At 48.5% G+C, this 13,904-nt stretch overlaps 1 protein-coding gene across 2 annotated transcripts in view; it reads right to left on the bottom strand.

The window, feature by feature from the left end:
• Nucleotides 1-13,904, bottom strand: part of GRHL3 (grainyhead like transcription factor 3) — a 37,373-nt gene that overhangs the window by 18,983 nt on the left and 4,486 nt on the right. The window contains exons 3-4 of one of the 2 annotated variants that reach the window (XM_026863424.1): nt 11,097-11,241; nt 10,293-10,369 (exon numbers count right to left, since the gene is read on the bottom strand). In XM_026863424.1, the coding sequence (XP_026719225.1) occupies nt 10,293-10,309 (17 nt within the window). In that variant the 5' untranslated portion in view covers nt 10,310-10,369; nt 11,097-11,241. Of the gene's footprint in view, nt 1-10,292; nt 10,407-11,096; nt 11,242-13,904 lie in introns of those variants that run through there. The other variant, XM_026863426.1, reaches the window with a different exon arrangement.

Here is a 13,904-nt window from a genome sequence, read left to right as displayed (position 1 = left end):
AATCATTCATAGATGATTTTACTTAACTGGAAGTAGACAGGCAGATCACAACACCCTCCCTTCCACTAAAAAATTCCTGACAAAGGTGAGGCTCATGGGACTACGTGAGCTGAGAAGCAACATACCAAAATAATGCCCTGCCTGTCCTCTCTTCTGGCACTTTCTCCAGGTCTCTCTGGCTTATGTTAATAAACTGTCAGATACTTAATTACCCAAACACTGGTCATCTTTTCCTTTTCCTCCAGCAAATCCTACTAGCAGCCAGCACAGAATTGCCTCCACGCATTCCCTGGGTGCTCTGTGCTGCAGGTTCACCCCGCTCGGAGGAGAGGGTGAATCAGTCGCTGTACTCCTGTCACATCCTTCAGCCACGTGTTCAGGGTGTCACCACAACAGCTCATACTATTCATCATAAAAAAAATAGGTTTGTGGACAAAAATTACTCTTTCAGCAAAATGGAAATGTCCAGGAAAGGTAGACTGGGGTTTTATTAGCAGAAGTTTTTTTTAAAAAAAAAAAAAAAGTTGTAAGATTTCTTTAAATCTCCAAAGTTGCCAAGAGCAGAACTTTTTCAATTGCTGATTTTTTTTTTTTTTAATGGAAAGGCAAAGAAAATCTACAAGAGTTTAGGTAACGAATGCTACATTTCAATGGCATTTTTATAAGGAAAATGTTGTTTCCCTTAAGCTAGTCTCCGTGTGTTTATAGTAAGTCCCAAGCTAGACTTTTTAAGTGAATCATTTGGAGAACAATAATTCCTCTTGAAAGGAATCTGGCATGTCTGAAACTCCCAATTATTGCTAACCACGACAGATACTGCCAGCCCATTTGGTGTGAGCTGCCCACGCTGACAGTGGAAAGCCAGGTGCTCAGCGGATGCTCCTGGGCTGGAAACCGGAGGGTGTGGAGGAGGACCTTGGATGGGGTGAAGGGTGCGGGTCCGTCCTTCCCGGCAGGGAGGCCTCACTCCTGCCTGTGCACCAACCTCTCACGCTGCCAAGTCTCCAGCGGGGAGTACACGTATGAACCACTCGTGGATGGTTTGGGTGATGCTCCTGGGTGAGCCCCAAGAGCTCTCCTTGGCTGAGCAGAGTGGCAGCCCTATAACGGTACACGGTCTTTCCCAGAGCAGCACAGACGAGGCCGCCAAGGGCTTCCTCTGGTGTCCTTGTCACCTTTTTATTACGGAATATGTCGTTTCCGCACAGAGTCCCTCTGCATCTGAGTCGCACAGGAGAGAAGCTGGTAGCGGCTCTGCCAGCGGCCTGAGGCACCCAATTCCCACTGGTTTCTGCGCTCACGTGGTGGCAGGCGCCCGAGCTCAGGTTGGCACCGAGAGCAGCTGCTTCCACCTCACGGTGCTGGCTGCCGCAAGCTCCCAGCACGCCTGGGTCTAACAGAGATAACCCCGGGTATAACTGGGTTTGCTCCTCTTCTCCCTCGCCCATCGGGATGATGGACCAACACCAGTTTCACCCCGCGCATGAAACTTCACCAGGTGTTTTGTGAGTTTCGTTGTCTTTAGCGTTTCTCACGCAGCCCTCCCTCCCCTTCAGTGCCGCTGCTGTCTCCAAGGCGAGCAATCGGCATGACTCAGATTTCACTGCTGTCGACTTGGCGATGGGCTGTTCAGTCCTGTCTGGACAGGAATCCTCACCCGTTCTCAATCCGATCTTCTCAAGGAAGAATAGGCAGCAACAGAGCTTGCTCCCAGGGTGAGACTCGGCTCCTATCACTTGCAATCAACACAGATAAACACACCATGGTAAGATGTAGCAACAAAGCGTTCAGGAGCTTAAAAAAGCACAGATACTACAAGGAAAAATGCTTTGGAGCTTTATTCTCCCTCAGCCGAAGCACTCCTTGTTGTGGGACTCTGTTCTGCCTCCCTGCCCTGTCCCTTCGGAGTGGCACAACCACTGTATGCATGAGCAGCTGATGGTTTAGCATTTTATCCCCTGGTCTGCACTCTGGAGGCAGAGGGAAATTGGAAGGGGGAGCTTGAGATCTCAGCCGCTTGTAGCTGTGTCCAGTTTATGAAGAATACAAGTTTGAAAAGTGCCCGAGGAGCCTGCGTCTCGTTTTCACGAGCTTCGTTGGATAGCTCTGGCTGTGCTGCTTGCAGACATCACCCCCTCATCACTGCCTGCCCCACGCCTCTGCTAGGAGAAACTGTCCCTGCAGCAGCGATGGCACAATGGAAAACCTGCCCTACCCTCCACCTGGCATACTACAGCAAAGGCACTTTCCAAAAGTTGTACGCTCTGCCCTGAATTCAAGAGCTCTAGAATGTGGGCACACGTTGCCCGGTGGTGCTCCTGTTACAAAGCAGCAAACTCCAGCAGAAAGGAGGGGCCAGATTAGGACTGCAGCATTTTAGGCTACTGCAGCAGGACTCACTGGAGGCTTCTGTCAGGATCCTGTTGTGCTTAGAAACTGCAAAGTCCTTGGAAGTCAGTGGGCAGACAGCACAGCAGCTCCTCCCGTACACTGGGACCACACTGGTCCCAGTGAGCTTGCACCAATTGACCCAGCTGAAGACTTCGACAAAGGTGACACGATGTCCCCATCATTTATTGCACATTTATTTCATCTTGTTTCTTTTCCAGAGTTCACATGACCCCTAGTAGTCACTGAAGTACCTTTGAGTGGAGCCGTGTGAGTTGCCTCAGATAAAACCCTGCAGCTGGAGCAGCTCTGCAGACGAGATGTCACCCAGACTCTGTCCCACCTCCCTCCCAGAGAGGTCAGCTCTGCTCTGACCCTATTCCAGAAGGTCAGCAGGGCTAACGAATATCTGAAGAAAGAGGGTGATTCGAGGAGGTAAGCAGATATGATGACACATTTAGGCACCGTTTTGGCATCAGATGCCTTTTGGTTCATGCAGCTACAGGAGACCATCGTGTCAGTTTGCTTCTACAGCCTGCTTCCGACTCAGCATTAGCAATCTCTGTGAAGTAGAGATGCAGGAGAAAGACATCCAAAATCCAGATTCAAACACACATGAACTTTACTTTCATCACTCCCTGCAATGCCCCTTCCATGTGGCTACGTCATGTTTGTCCACTGCAAACTCTCTGCTCTCTGGCAAAACAAACTCTCCTTTTACGCGCAGCGCCTTGGTGCTGAGGCTCGGGCAAAGCGAGGGTGGGCTAGTGAAACACGAACGTGCAGGACCAGTGGCCTCCCCGCCTGTGTGCACAGACTCACACTGCCGGAGCCTCGGGGTCATGTGCAAAGCAGTGCACGGTTTGGGGAAGGGAGCAGTCTATTTGTTTCCAAACAGTTTAGAATTTGACACAAGGTGATACCAGCCCCCTTTCCCCTCTCCATCCCACCCAATCTCTGTTTCCCCTATTTATCTGCCAAGTCTACCATAACAGTGGCCTCCTGATGATGAATAAACACTCCGGGCTATGCTGAAACAGGAGAATATGCCCAAAGGGTCTAGGTGGGGAGATCAGCCAAGCAGGAAAGAAACGTTTGTACTCCTTCTGCCTTTTGTTGGGTTTCAGTGGGTGGTTTTGCCGGCCTTTAAGCTTTGTGTTGCTTGTCTTTGTTCTCTCCTCAATAACTGATTAAGCCTCCAACCTAAATATTAGCCTCACCAGATGCTGATGGCTACAGAGAAACATCACTTTGACAAAGGAGAAGGAGAATCCATGGCAACCAGCAGCAGGAATTCAAAGCCACAAAACAGAGACCCCGGGCTGCAGGACTTCAGAGATACCCCAGGCAGTTCACACGGGGGGTTTCATCAGCTCTGGCTTCCTGCATTGCACTCACTTCCCTGTTGGAATAACCCTGATGCTCCCCAAGAGCCTCTTATCAGTAATATGGGGAAGGATCAACACGCAAGAAAGCAGGACCGGTGAAGAGCAGCATTTACCATGACCAGGTAAATGGCACATTTACTACTTTCTGAGGTAGATTTTAGCTTGTAAGCCAGGCCCCCTTGCCAAGGAAGAACAGCATCCCACAAAGTGGCCTCGTTACTAAATCCAAAATTTTCAGCTAAGTTCGGATTTTACCCTATCTGCGGGTTTAGTACATAAGCACACCTGAAGACAATGCGCCCGTACAGCCATCAGTAAGCACACTGTCACAGGCCTATTCACAGAGCCAGGCAAAAATCCAGAGAGAGAGAAAACCAGGAAGAAAAAACCACAAAAAGAAACGGAACAAACAGACTAATAATGAAAAACATTGCCTGGATGCCAAGTACAATACAGTGTCCATCCACAGATGTCATAGGAGATCACTGATCTCATGGACCCTGGCCTGTTCTGCCTACAGACTGAAATATTTTCTCTGGAGCTGGGTAACAACGAGGACTCTTGTCACTGGGGCATTTCAGCAGCTCGAGCAGCCTCAGGGTAGCGCGGTATGTTCACTCAGCACAACAGCTACACGTTTCCTAGCCAGCCCGCAGCGCTGCTTCACTCAGGCAGTGCACAAGCCTCTCTTTTTCCTGTGCGGCACACGCATGCGACAGCCCCCCCAGTCACATTCACCCAGACGCCCTGCACCGACGCGCGCAACAGAGCATCCACCTGCACTTCGTAAGCGCTGGGCAGAGACGGGCAGTGGCTGGGATGGAAAGAAAAGGGGATGTATCAGGAGCATCTTTGAGAAATGGTTCCCGTTTACCAAAAGGGCGCTGAGAGTCCTCAGCGTCGATGCAGGCCAGTGGTGCTCAGCTGGCTCTGGCCGCTCCGGGGAAGGTGTGGCGTGCCCCTGCAGGTGGGATGGAGGAGGGTGGGGAGCAGGGCCATGCCCATCGTGCTGACCCTGGGGAGATAGAGCCCTGCCAAGCTCTTTGACTGGATCCCCCACCCCAGCTCTCCTGTGGAGCTGAAACCAGTCGGAAGGGTTTGACTCCAAAGCGCCACGGAGCCAGATGAACCTTCCAGGGACAGGCACTACCTGCCTGACATGCAGGGAACTGGCCTGTCTCTCAGCCCTCTTGGGTTACTCGTGGCTCTTTAGAACCTACCAACCCAAGAATTATTCTTCCATTTTCACCCCAGCACAATTCCCTGCTTTTGAAGCTGTTTATTATCGCCGGAGAAGAAACTGAGGCATAGAGATTGACATTAAAATTACGTATCCAAGGCTGCTCAGTGAGGATGGGAAAACAGAACCAGACCTGAACCTCTCCTATAAACCTCGCCAGCCTTGGACTGGTTCCTGCCTTTCTAGCCCGAAGGGCTCCGTGAGTCAATTCAGTGTTGAGTGATGTTTGGGGGACACCAGCTGGTATTGTGTCTTACCTGATAACATCATCATTGAGGTATCCACCCACACAATCACATTTCACAAATGATTCCTGCTTTAGTGCCTTCCCTGCCTAACATAACAAATGACAGCACAGAATTAGTTTGCAGTTCAGGAATTATGGCTGATTTTTTCCAGAAGCAGTTTGTGATGTCAGATGCTTCAGTTTTGAGGTGTCCTGAGTTTCAGCAGACAGCAGGGCCTTAACAGTGCCCCTGACTGAGCATCTGCTATCACCTGGCACTTCTGAAATCTTGGTCTAAACTTCTACTCACTTTCTTATTTTCATTGTAGACAGATAAGGACATCTTATGTACGCATGTATTCATGAACACAAACCTTCATCTCCACCAACACATAACACACACACACGCGCTGTAATGGAGCTCCCAGTCCTCCAAACACCATCAGAAAGATTACACACGAGGAGAAGAGCTTCATAACTCCAAGAGTCCAGGTGCTTTTTTAGTTATCCTTTTTGTTTTCAGTGCCTATGGATTTTTTCCTCCCAGCTTCCTCATCCAAAAACCTAGCTACTTGTTATTTTATTTTTTAATTCTCGTACATTCGCTGACAGCAAGAGCTGTGGCTTTTAAATAAAAGAAATAATCACAGTTTTATAAGACTTGGATTAAAAAAATCAATGTAGCAATAAAAGAATATGCAATCTTTTGTGACAAAGTCTGTTTTTTCACTGCTCAGATAATCTGGTTTTAATCCAGTAATCAATTATTATGGGTTATTTGTATTGTAACAGGGCCCAGAGGCCCCGACTGAGAACAGAGCCCACTTTTACTCAAGTTTCTATACTTCCCTCATCACATCCTCTCACAGGATCCTGCAGTAACACACTAAATGATGTTACGTATTTCTGTGTGAACCTCAGTACTCAATTTAAGGAAGTAGTAAGAGCAGAGATTAACATTAACCTCATGGAAAGTTTGCCATTGCAGGGTTACGCGTTGAGTCTCAGTGTCCTACGAGCGCTGCGAGCCAGCAGGACGGTTCAGCCCTCCCATCTGAGGCTGGGATGTTCTCACCTCTTCCTACCGCCTGCAAATTCAGTCAGCTCACAAACTTGGCACCCGAGTTTAAGCTGAAGGTGGGCGAGGTGAATCCTCAGCGCGTTGCCCAAGAGTATACAGGAAGCGTGTGTCAGGGCAGGAGACTTGACACGAGGCTCACGCCACGCAGCGTGCTCCCTGCCCCAGCACTGGCCTTGCTCCACGACTGGCACTGCCTGTACCTCCTTCAGCTGCGCCGGGGACTATCGGCAGACCCGGTGAGAGGCAGCCAGGGTTGGCTCTGCCCTTTTGGTTCCCTCTTTCTTCCCATCCTGGAGGGACCTTTCAGACTGGCCAGACCTCAGCTGCCCAGATCTCCTGCAGTGCAGGTGGCTGATGTACTCTCTATGCACACTCTAACGTATTCAGACTCAGAGTATCCTGTGAACACGTGTCCCCCAAGTCAGAGAAGCCTTTTGCTTTGCTGTTTAATAATAAAAAAATAATAGCATAATGTGTTTCAAACAATGTTTTTGCCAAACAAACACAATTCACCCCATCCTAGGTATGATCCTGTCAAACAACACATTTCTGGAGAGCAAGTATCACAGCTCAGAGAGCAAAGACAGAAGAATGGAAAGAAACAAAAACTTGACCCAGCAGGCGGTTGGCACCTGGGCACCAAGTCATTTGGTAAAGGACACGTGCTCTTTTCCTCTGAGCACTTGTGGTCCGAACATCTGGGGACAAGGACTGGGTTTGGATCTGAGCTACCCTCACCCGTACCATAATCACAGCTACCAGCCAGCACACCCCAAGGAGGAACAGCGCCCAAGCCACCACGACTGCTGATCTTCCAAACCTTTGAAACTTGGGTATTAGCAATGGAGTCCCAGCCAGAATTTAATCATATCCCACATAATCAATTCCACTGATTCCCGTAGTTTTCAGCTGTTGCCTTTAGCACCCCATAGCACACGCTATTTCGGGATGCGAGGCACCAGCCGGGGCGGTCTCCCTGCCAAGGAGCTGAACAGAAGCACCTGCAGGTGCAGTGTAAGTGCAAGTGCATTTTCCGATGAATACTTTACAAGGATCAACAATTTAAACCTCAGACGAAACAAAGCAGGAGTAAATCCTCATTAGTGTAACTGTCTTTATTCTACAAATTTATCTGGAATTACACCGATGTACCAATCGGTTGAAAATGTGACCCAAAGCATCAAAGCAGAGATACTATGTAAATGTTGATTTATCTCTGCTTTGAGTCTAGAGTTTATTCAGAGGGCTTTTACTCCTTTGTTGTGAATTGCATAGCAGTTATTTGATTGTTGTTTCTTTAATTTACAAATCTCTCTTTCTCTTTACATAACTTTAAAAAAAAAAAAAAAAAATAGAACCCCCGTCTCCCTTGAAAGCATGCCTCGCTCCAGCATGGTTATCCCTTGTGTGCTTTACTGCCAGAACTTTATAAAAGGGCTTTAACTTTTCATTCACCAGGAGCATAACTCAAGTTTTAATAACACACCTTATGCATGACAAAAATTTGCTTCTGGCGATCATGGTTTCGACCACAAAACCACAACTGGGAGTAACTCCTGGTTAACTCTTTCAAGCCCACGCATTGCAGAGTTAGACAGAAGTTCAATTTAGAAGACTATGGAAATTATCAGTTAGAATATTTTATAATAGGCAAACCATCTCATTCTCTCATGCCACGCTAGTCTCTTCCCAGTCCTTCCTGTGAAATTAAAGGGGCAAATGGAGACATGAGATTATTTTCCCTGTCATTTGGGGTGACAGCATCAGTCCGTGGGGATACCACAGCTCCCTTCAAAATCAGCTGCATTTGGGCACATGTTCAGAGCTCAGATCAACCCTCCCAGTGCTCAGCTGGTGGGGGGGGGGTTGTATAAAGAGCAAGGGCTGTGCCAGACACCCAGACAGGCACTGCTGCCCTTATCAGATCCTCTAAGCACTCCTCGGAGAGCCCTCTCCTGCCCCCCACATGTCTACAGAGCTACACCCAGCACGACTTCGGCCTGGGTGATTAACCAGAGGTTAACAGCTACTACAGCAGCCCCATTGCTCAGATGTCGGGCTTTAGCAGCTCTTCCCAAGGTTCCTCCTCCCCGGTGACACCTTTTCTCCCCTCATAGTAAACGCAAAAAAGCTGCCTGAACGTTTCAGCTACGCCTTTGGTACCACGAAGCTCCCAGCTCCCTTATCTCCCATCGCTGCTCCTCGTCAGCCCCGGGGAGCTTTCGGGTGAGATCCTCCAGGTCCATTGTGCTCCTAAAAGCCTTCTCCAGGGGAGCCCCTCTGAGAAGGCACCAGCAGGCTGGAGTTGTTCCACCACCCCCCCCCGTCTGCGCTCCCGAGAGATATTTTTTCCCCCAGCTGTGGGCTAATGAACTAAAGTGACATTTTTCGGAGAGATCCGCAAACGTGTCCTCAGGTTCAATCTATAAGAAAACGTTGCACGGAGCCTTTTACCTCCGGAGGTAACCAGAGCCCCATCCCGTGACCTGTCCCGAAGGCTGAGAGCAGACAGCAACCTCTGCAGCGTTATCGGTCTTTGGAGCCGAGATCTGAATCACAAAGGGGATGCTGCTCCCATCAATTCCCCCTTTCTCATGGGAAAGGCACAGGGGTTAACAGCCCGTTAGTAAGAGAAGAGTCAAGCAACCATGTAATTCATCAGGTAATATAATGCCCCAGTCCATAATTAGTAATACATCAATCTAACTCTGCAGCGCGCTGTGTACACACACACACTCTGCAGCGTTTGGAGAGCAAACCGCCTGGCCTGACTCTTCACCTTTAAAAAGCATCAACTACAAACTCAGAAAAGCACCAGCTACAATGTCCAGCAAGGAAAAATGTTAAGTCGCTGAATCTTAATCGATCCAAACATACAGACCCCGGTATTTACGTAAAATAATAATTAGTGCTGCACCTTTTCAGGGTTCTCAATTATTAAGAGATTAGCTGTCACAAGACCTCTGCCAGCCTCTCTATGTGTAAACACACAGAGGCATGTTTTTCTTTCAAAATTCCTTCCGAAGCACCATATCCATACACAGATGCATACATATGGACATGTATTCCTTGGTAAATTTTACTACACAAGTACTTCATACAGGGCTATATAGCTAGATCGCTTTTTAAGACTGGATTGACAGCAGCATTCGCTACCCTTGTTCAATATTCCTCCAGCCTTTACCACACCGTGTCATACCAGCATGACATTTGTTTAATTCCAGAGGTGCAAGGCACGGTATGCTGTGCAAATCCATGCCATCAGTATCCAAAGTCCAAAATATTTTGGAGAAGTCAAGATTAGAAGCAAGAGTTATGCAGGATCAACAAAACGTTAAGTGCTTTTTCTTGTTTAAAAAAAAAATAAAAATACAATAAATCGTAATAATCACTTGATGGAATCATAATGTGAATCTATTTACTTAAAAAAAAAAGAAAAAAAGAACATCACACAACAACCCCAGCCCCACAAAAATCTAGAAACTCATCAAAAATTAGTAAATACTTTGGAAGGTATTTAAAACAAACAAACAAACAAACAAAACAAAACAACACAGAATCACTTTTGCCTACGTTAGATTTTGTTGGATAGAGGCAGAACAATCTCACATCTAGACAGAAACCCTGTGTCAAATTTTAGTCCGGGAGAAGGAAACCAAACAAACCCCCAAAAAATCCTGATTTTAAACAACTCTTAAATAGTAAGAAGTGATTCCTCCTAAGAGCAGCAACAGGTTAGTGAGGAACAGAAAGTCTGAAAAACGCTCCCATCCCAGTCTTTTACTTCCACTTGCCAACAGCTGGGCAGGCAGCTTAACCCAGGGATTCACCCAGACCCGAAGCACTTAAACAAGCCTCGGAAGAAAAGCTCAGCCCTTACAGAGAGGAGTGGGGAAATAGAGAAAAAAAAAGCAAAAAAAAATAAACCACACCAAACCAAACTAAAAAAAAAACCCCAACTCTACTTACTCCAGTTCATTAGACATTTCCCCACGTTTCCAAATCTTCGCAGACAGTAAATTCTGATGCCTCCTCTCTCCTAGTACCTGCTAAAGACAGACATTGCCTGTGAAGTGTTTGATTTATGTTGAGGTTTTGCGCCCAGGTATTTTGCTGACAGGTCGGTTGCCGGGGATTGGCTGCCGGCACAGGTGCCCTGGGACAGGTACACCCAGACAGGTGCAGCCCGTAACCCTCTGCCTGCCGGCCCCGGGAGGATGGAGGGCAGGGACCTGGGTGGGGAAGGAGGGAAAAGCCCTGCGGGGAAAAAGAGAGGATAAAGGAGGGGAGTCAGTTCTTCATCTCCCTGATAATTAGTTTCAGTTTGGTGGACGTGTTCCACATCCTGCGATGCCAGATAGCTGTCATTTTTATTAAGCTGGGGGTTGGTTTGTCCTTTGCTGTTTCTTTATATATAAATATACAGACAAAAATACGTACACACACACACACACATATATATGTTATATATAGGAACACATTAGGGAAGAAGAAAAGCCGTTTAGTTTCCTCTCATTCCTAAATGATAACTGCGCTGACAGGCTAACCCTTCCTTTCCTTTTCTCACCCCCTCTTAGCTTCTCACTCCAGAACGCCTCCATAGTATGTTTGGGTTTTTTGTTTTTTGTTTTTTTTTTTTTCTCTTAAAAACAAAACTTTAAACCCCCTAACATTAGAAGGCAAGACATGCAGCAAAGATACCGGCTGAGGGAATCTTTGCCTTACACGGGATATGTAAGGGGAGCCGGTCTGCGGGGTAACCTTTTTCCGTACCGTTCACGCGTGCTGTCCTGCCTTCTGGACGCAGACAAGAGCGTTACTCCAGCACGCACGGGACGGCAGAGGGAAGCCCAGCCACACGCCGTTTGGGAACTGGCTGCAGGAATGCCACCCAGGCAATAGCTCTGTAGCAACTCACCTGTAAACGGGGAAAAGATTTATGCAATAGAACAAAACTCATCATGGATTCAAGCACTCCTGTTGGATGGTTTCTGTCATCCGTGTTGCAATGAGGAGGCAAAGGATGGGCTCAGTGGGTGACTCATGTTGACTGGATTTGGAAGGCAGGAGAGGATTTTATGAGACAAGTTGGTACAAGCCTTAAAACAAAGGGAAAAAGAAAGGTTTCCACCACTCGTTCTCACCCCCCATCACCGTCTCACTCACTGAATCTGTCCCACTCAGTGCTCTGCACCGGCAGATGAGCACAAGAAAGCTTGTGAGTCTTCCTTCACATAACAGTAAGTTCAGCTCTCCCAGCTTGGTGACAAATGGCCTTACCGGCCCACTCAGGCGGGGATAAGGCATGTCTACACAGGCAGACGTGAAGACAGAGCGTATTAATTTGGGTACAACACCCTTCAAACACATCCCTGTGGTTTCTGGCTCAGAGCATGGCCAGCTCGGAGCGCAGGACCAAGAATGACCGCGGTGTATCTGCACGGGCTGCTCAGGACAGGCTGCGCCGAGCTGTGCCTGACCCAGCCGGCGGCTATCACCCTCCACTCTGCTGTGCAAACTCCTCCTGCCAGGGATCTAGGGGCTGGACAAAGTCTGGGCTCTGGGTATGAAAACCAAAGGTCTGGAGCAATGCAAACTCCACCGGGGATCATTGGAGAGCTCCAGCTGCCAAGACCTTGTGCAGCAGAGGACAGCAATACCCAAAAATCAGCTGAGTGAGGGCTGGTGGTCAGTCAGTGCCATAGCGGAGACCGTGCAGTGGTGAGAGGACAAAAACAAGAGAAGAGGAAAGAACACGTATGTCCTACTGAGCCAAGGAAAGCGCAAATCCTGTGCACTGGTGGCATTACTTGATCAGCATTCTGATTATATCTCTAAATTAAGGAAGCCCTGCCCAGTTCATGATGAGCAGAGTCGTAGTCCTGGCTACTTGTCCTTCACCTGGATCCAGGCAGAGTATTTCACTGAGTAAAGCAAAGAGCAGCAACATCCCCTTAGGGGATTTCCAAGTTTCTTCTAACCTTTCAGTGAGACTTACCAGATTCCAACAATAAAAGTGAAGGAGGAAAAAACACTCCCTGAGCCAGACCATGCAGGGGAATGGCAGGGCACGGGATTCTGACCTCTGCAGGGAAAACCTTGTGTCAAAGAAAAGGGAGGGAGAAATGTGTCTGGCAAAGCCGAGCAGTGACGGGCTTTGTCTTAGCAAGAGGTGCTCTGTGGGCCTCGGTGCACCACAGCCAGGCCAAATCCACCTCTCGATGGAAACGCTCAGGTTTTTAGACTTGGCCTTTTGCAGGGCAGCACGGATGACGTTGTCTGCTACTCTATGATAGGGGACAGGAGAAAAAGAAAGTCCCTGGACCCTTCTGCCTGCTGGATCTAGGCTTCGTAACCAGCATGCTGCCGGTAGAGCCTCATTTCTACTGTTGGGGTTTAAGCCTACCCCTGCTGCACTTGGGGCTCACACTCCACGGCTCAGGTGGAAGTGGGGACAGCCGATGCTGCTGGCCAGTCACCCGTGAGGCTGCGTGCCCCGTCCTGCTTCAGTGTGTCCGGAGCCTGCCCGGGAAGTCGTGAGGTTCCCTGGGAATCTGCGAAGGACTGGTAGAAAGGACAGAAACCCAGATTCCCCTTGGAACAAGTTCACCGGGACTCCACAAGGACAGCTGTGACCGTCTCTCTTAGTTTTACTCATTCTGTTTTTAAGCATTAAGTTTCTTTTTAGCTTTGCTGCCACTGACGCAGGACCTCGTCTTTTTTTTCCTGCGAGAATCTTCTTGCAATGGCAGAATGAGAGACTTTGCCAGGTAGGAAGATGCGTGCTCGTTCTCGCATACGATCTTATTTCTTATGCAATTAGCTATGCGCCTACCCGCAGCACTGAGGCACTCTCCCAGCCTCCAGGAATTATGGCGCCTCGGTAAAATCCCTCACAGCAGAAACCAGCCCCTTTGCGTCAGTACCTTAGGGCCTGTACACGTGTCTGTCTTCTTCATGGCAACACCAGCTTGAGTTTGCCCTCTCAGACACCTTTTCAAGGCCGGGTGAAGCTGTTACTGACTCCCTATCCCCAATCTTCCCACGGACAGGACCCTCGCTGCCTCCCCTGAGTTAGCTTGATGCTCTTGCCGGCGAAGGAGGACCAGGACCATCCCAGCAGGCACACACCAGTCGGGGTGCTGGTGGGAAGCAGGGACAGCCTGGGCGCTGCGCTGCCTCCAGCACCCGCCAGCTCCTGCCAGACGGGACCACCCTTGCCCTGCCTCTTCCATTCTCTTGTCTTTTTTGTGATAATGTATGTTTTATGGCGCCTGAGAGGCCTCCAGGCCTGGACGCCTAGACAATCCCTTTGACTATGATTTCAGTATTTTTAATTATTATTTTCTCTTTTTTTTTTTTTTTTTCATTTATACTCCACCCTCCAAGAGTATCTGGTGAGGGGGTGGGTTAGAAGAAAGAGACCAAGAGATACATTCTCTATGCACAAAACCCTCCCACTTCCCTTCCACTCCCCTGTTAAATATACCTTGGAACAAAAGCCCTTTATGATGCTCTAAAAATAAAGCATGCAGCAGTCAAGACAAACGACAAAGTTTAAAAGAGAGGGCCAAATTTTCC

This window comes from Athene cunicularia (genome assembly GCF_003259725.1).
Source record: "Athene cunicularia isolate RWA chromosome 23 unlocalized genomic scaffold, athCun1 chr23_part1, whole genome shotgun sequence".
Classification (NCBI taxonomy): domain Eukaryota; kingdom Metazoa; phylum Chordata; class Aves; order Strigiformes; family Strigidae; genus Athene; species Athene cunicularia.
Note: the sequence above shows the minus strand (reverse complement) of the source record. Positions and strands in the feature narration are given on the sequence as shown.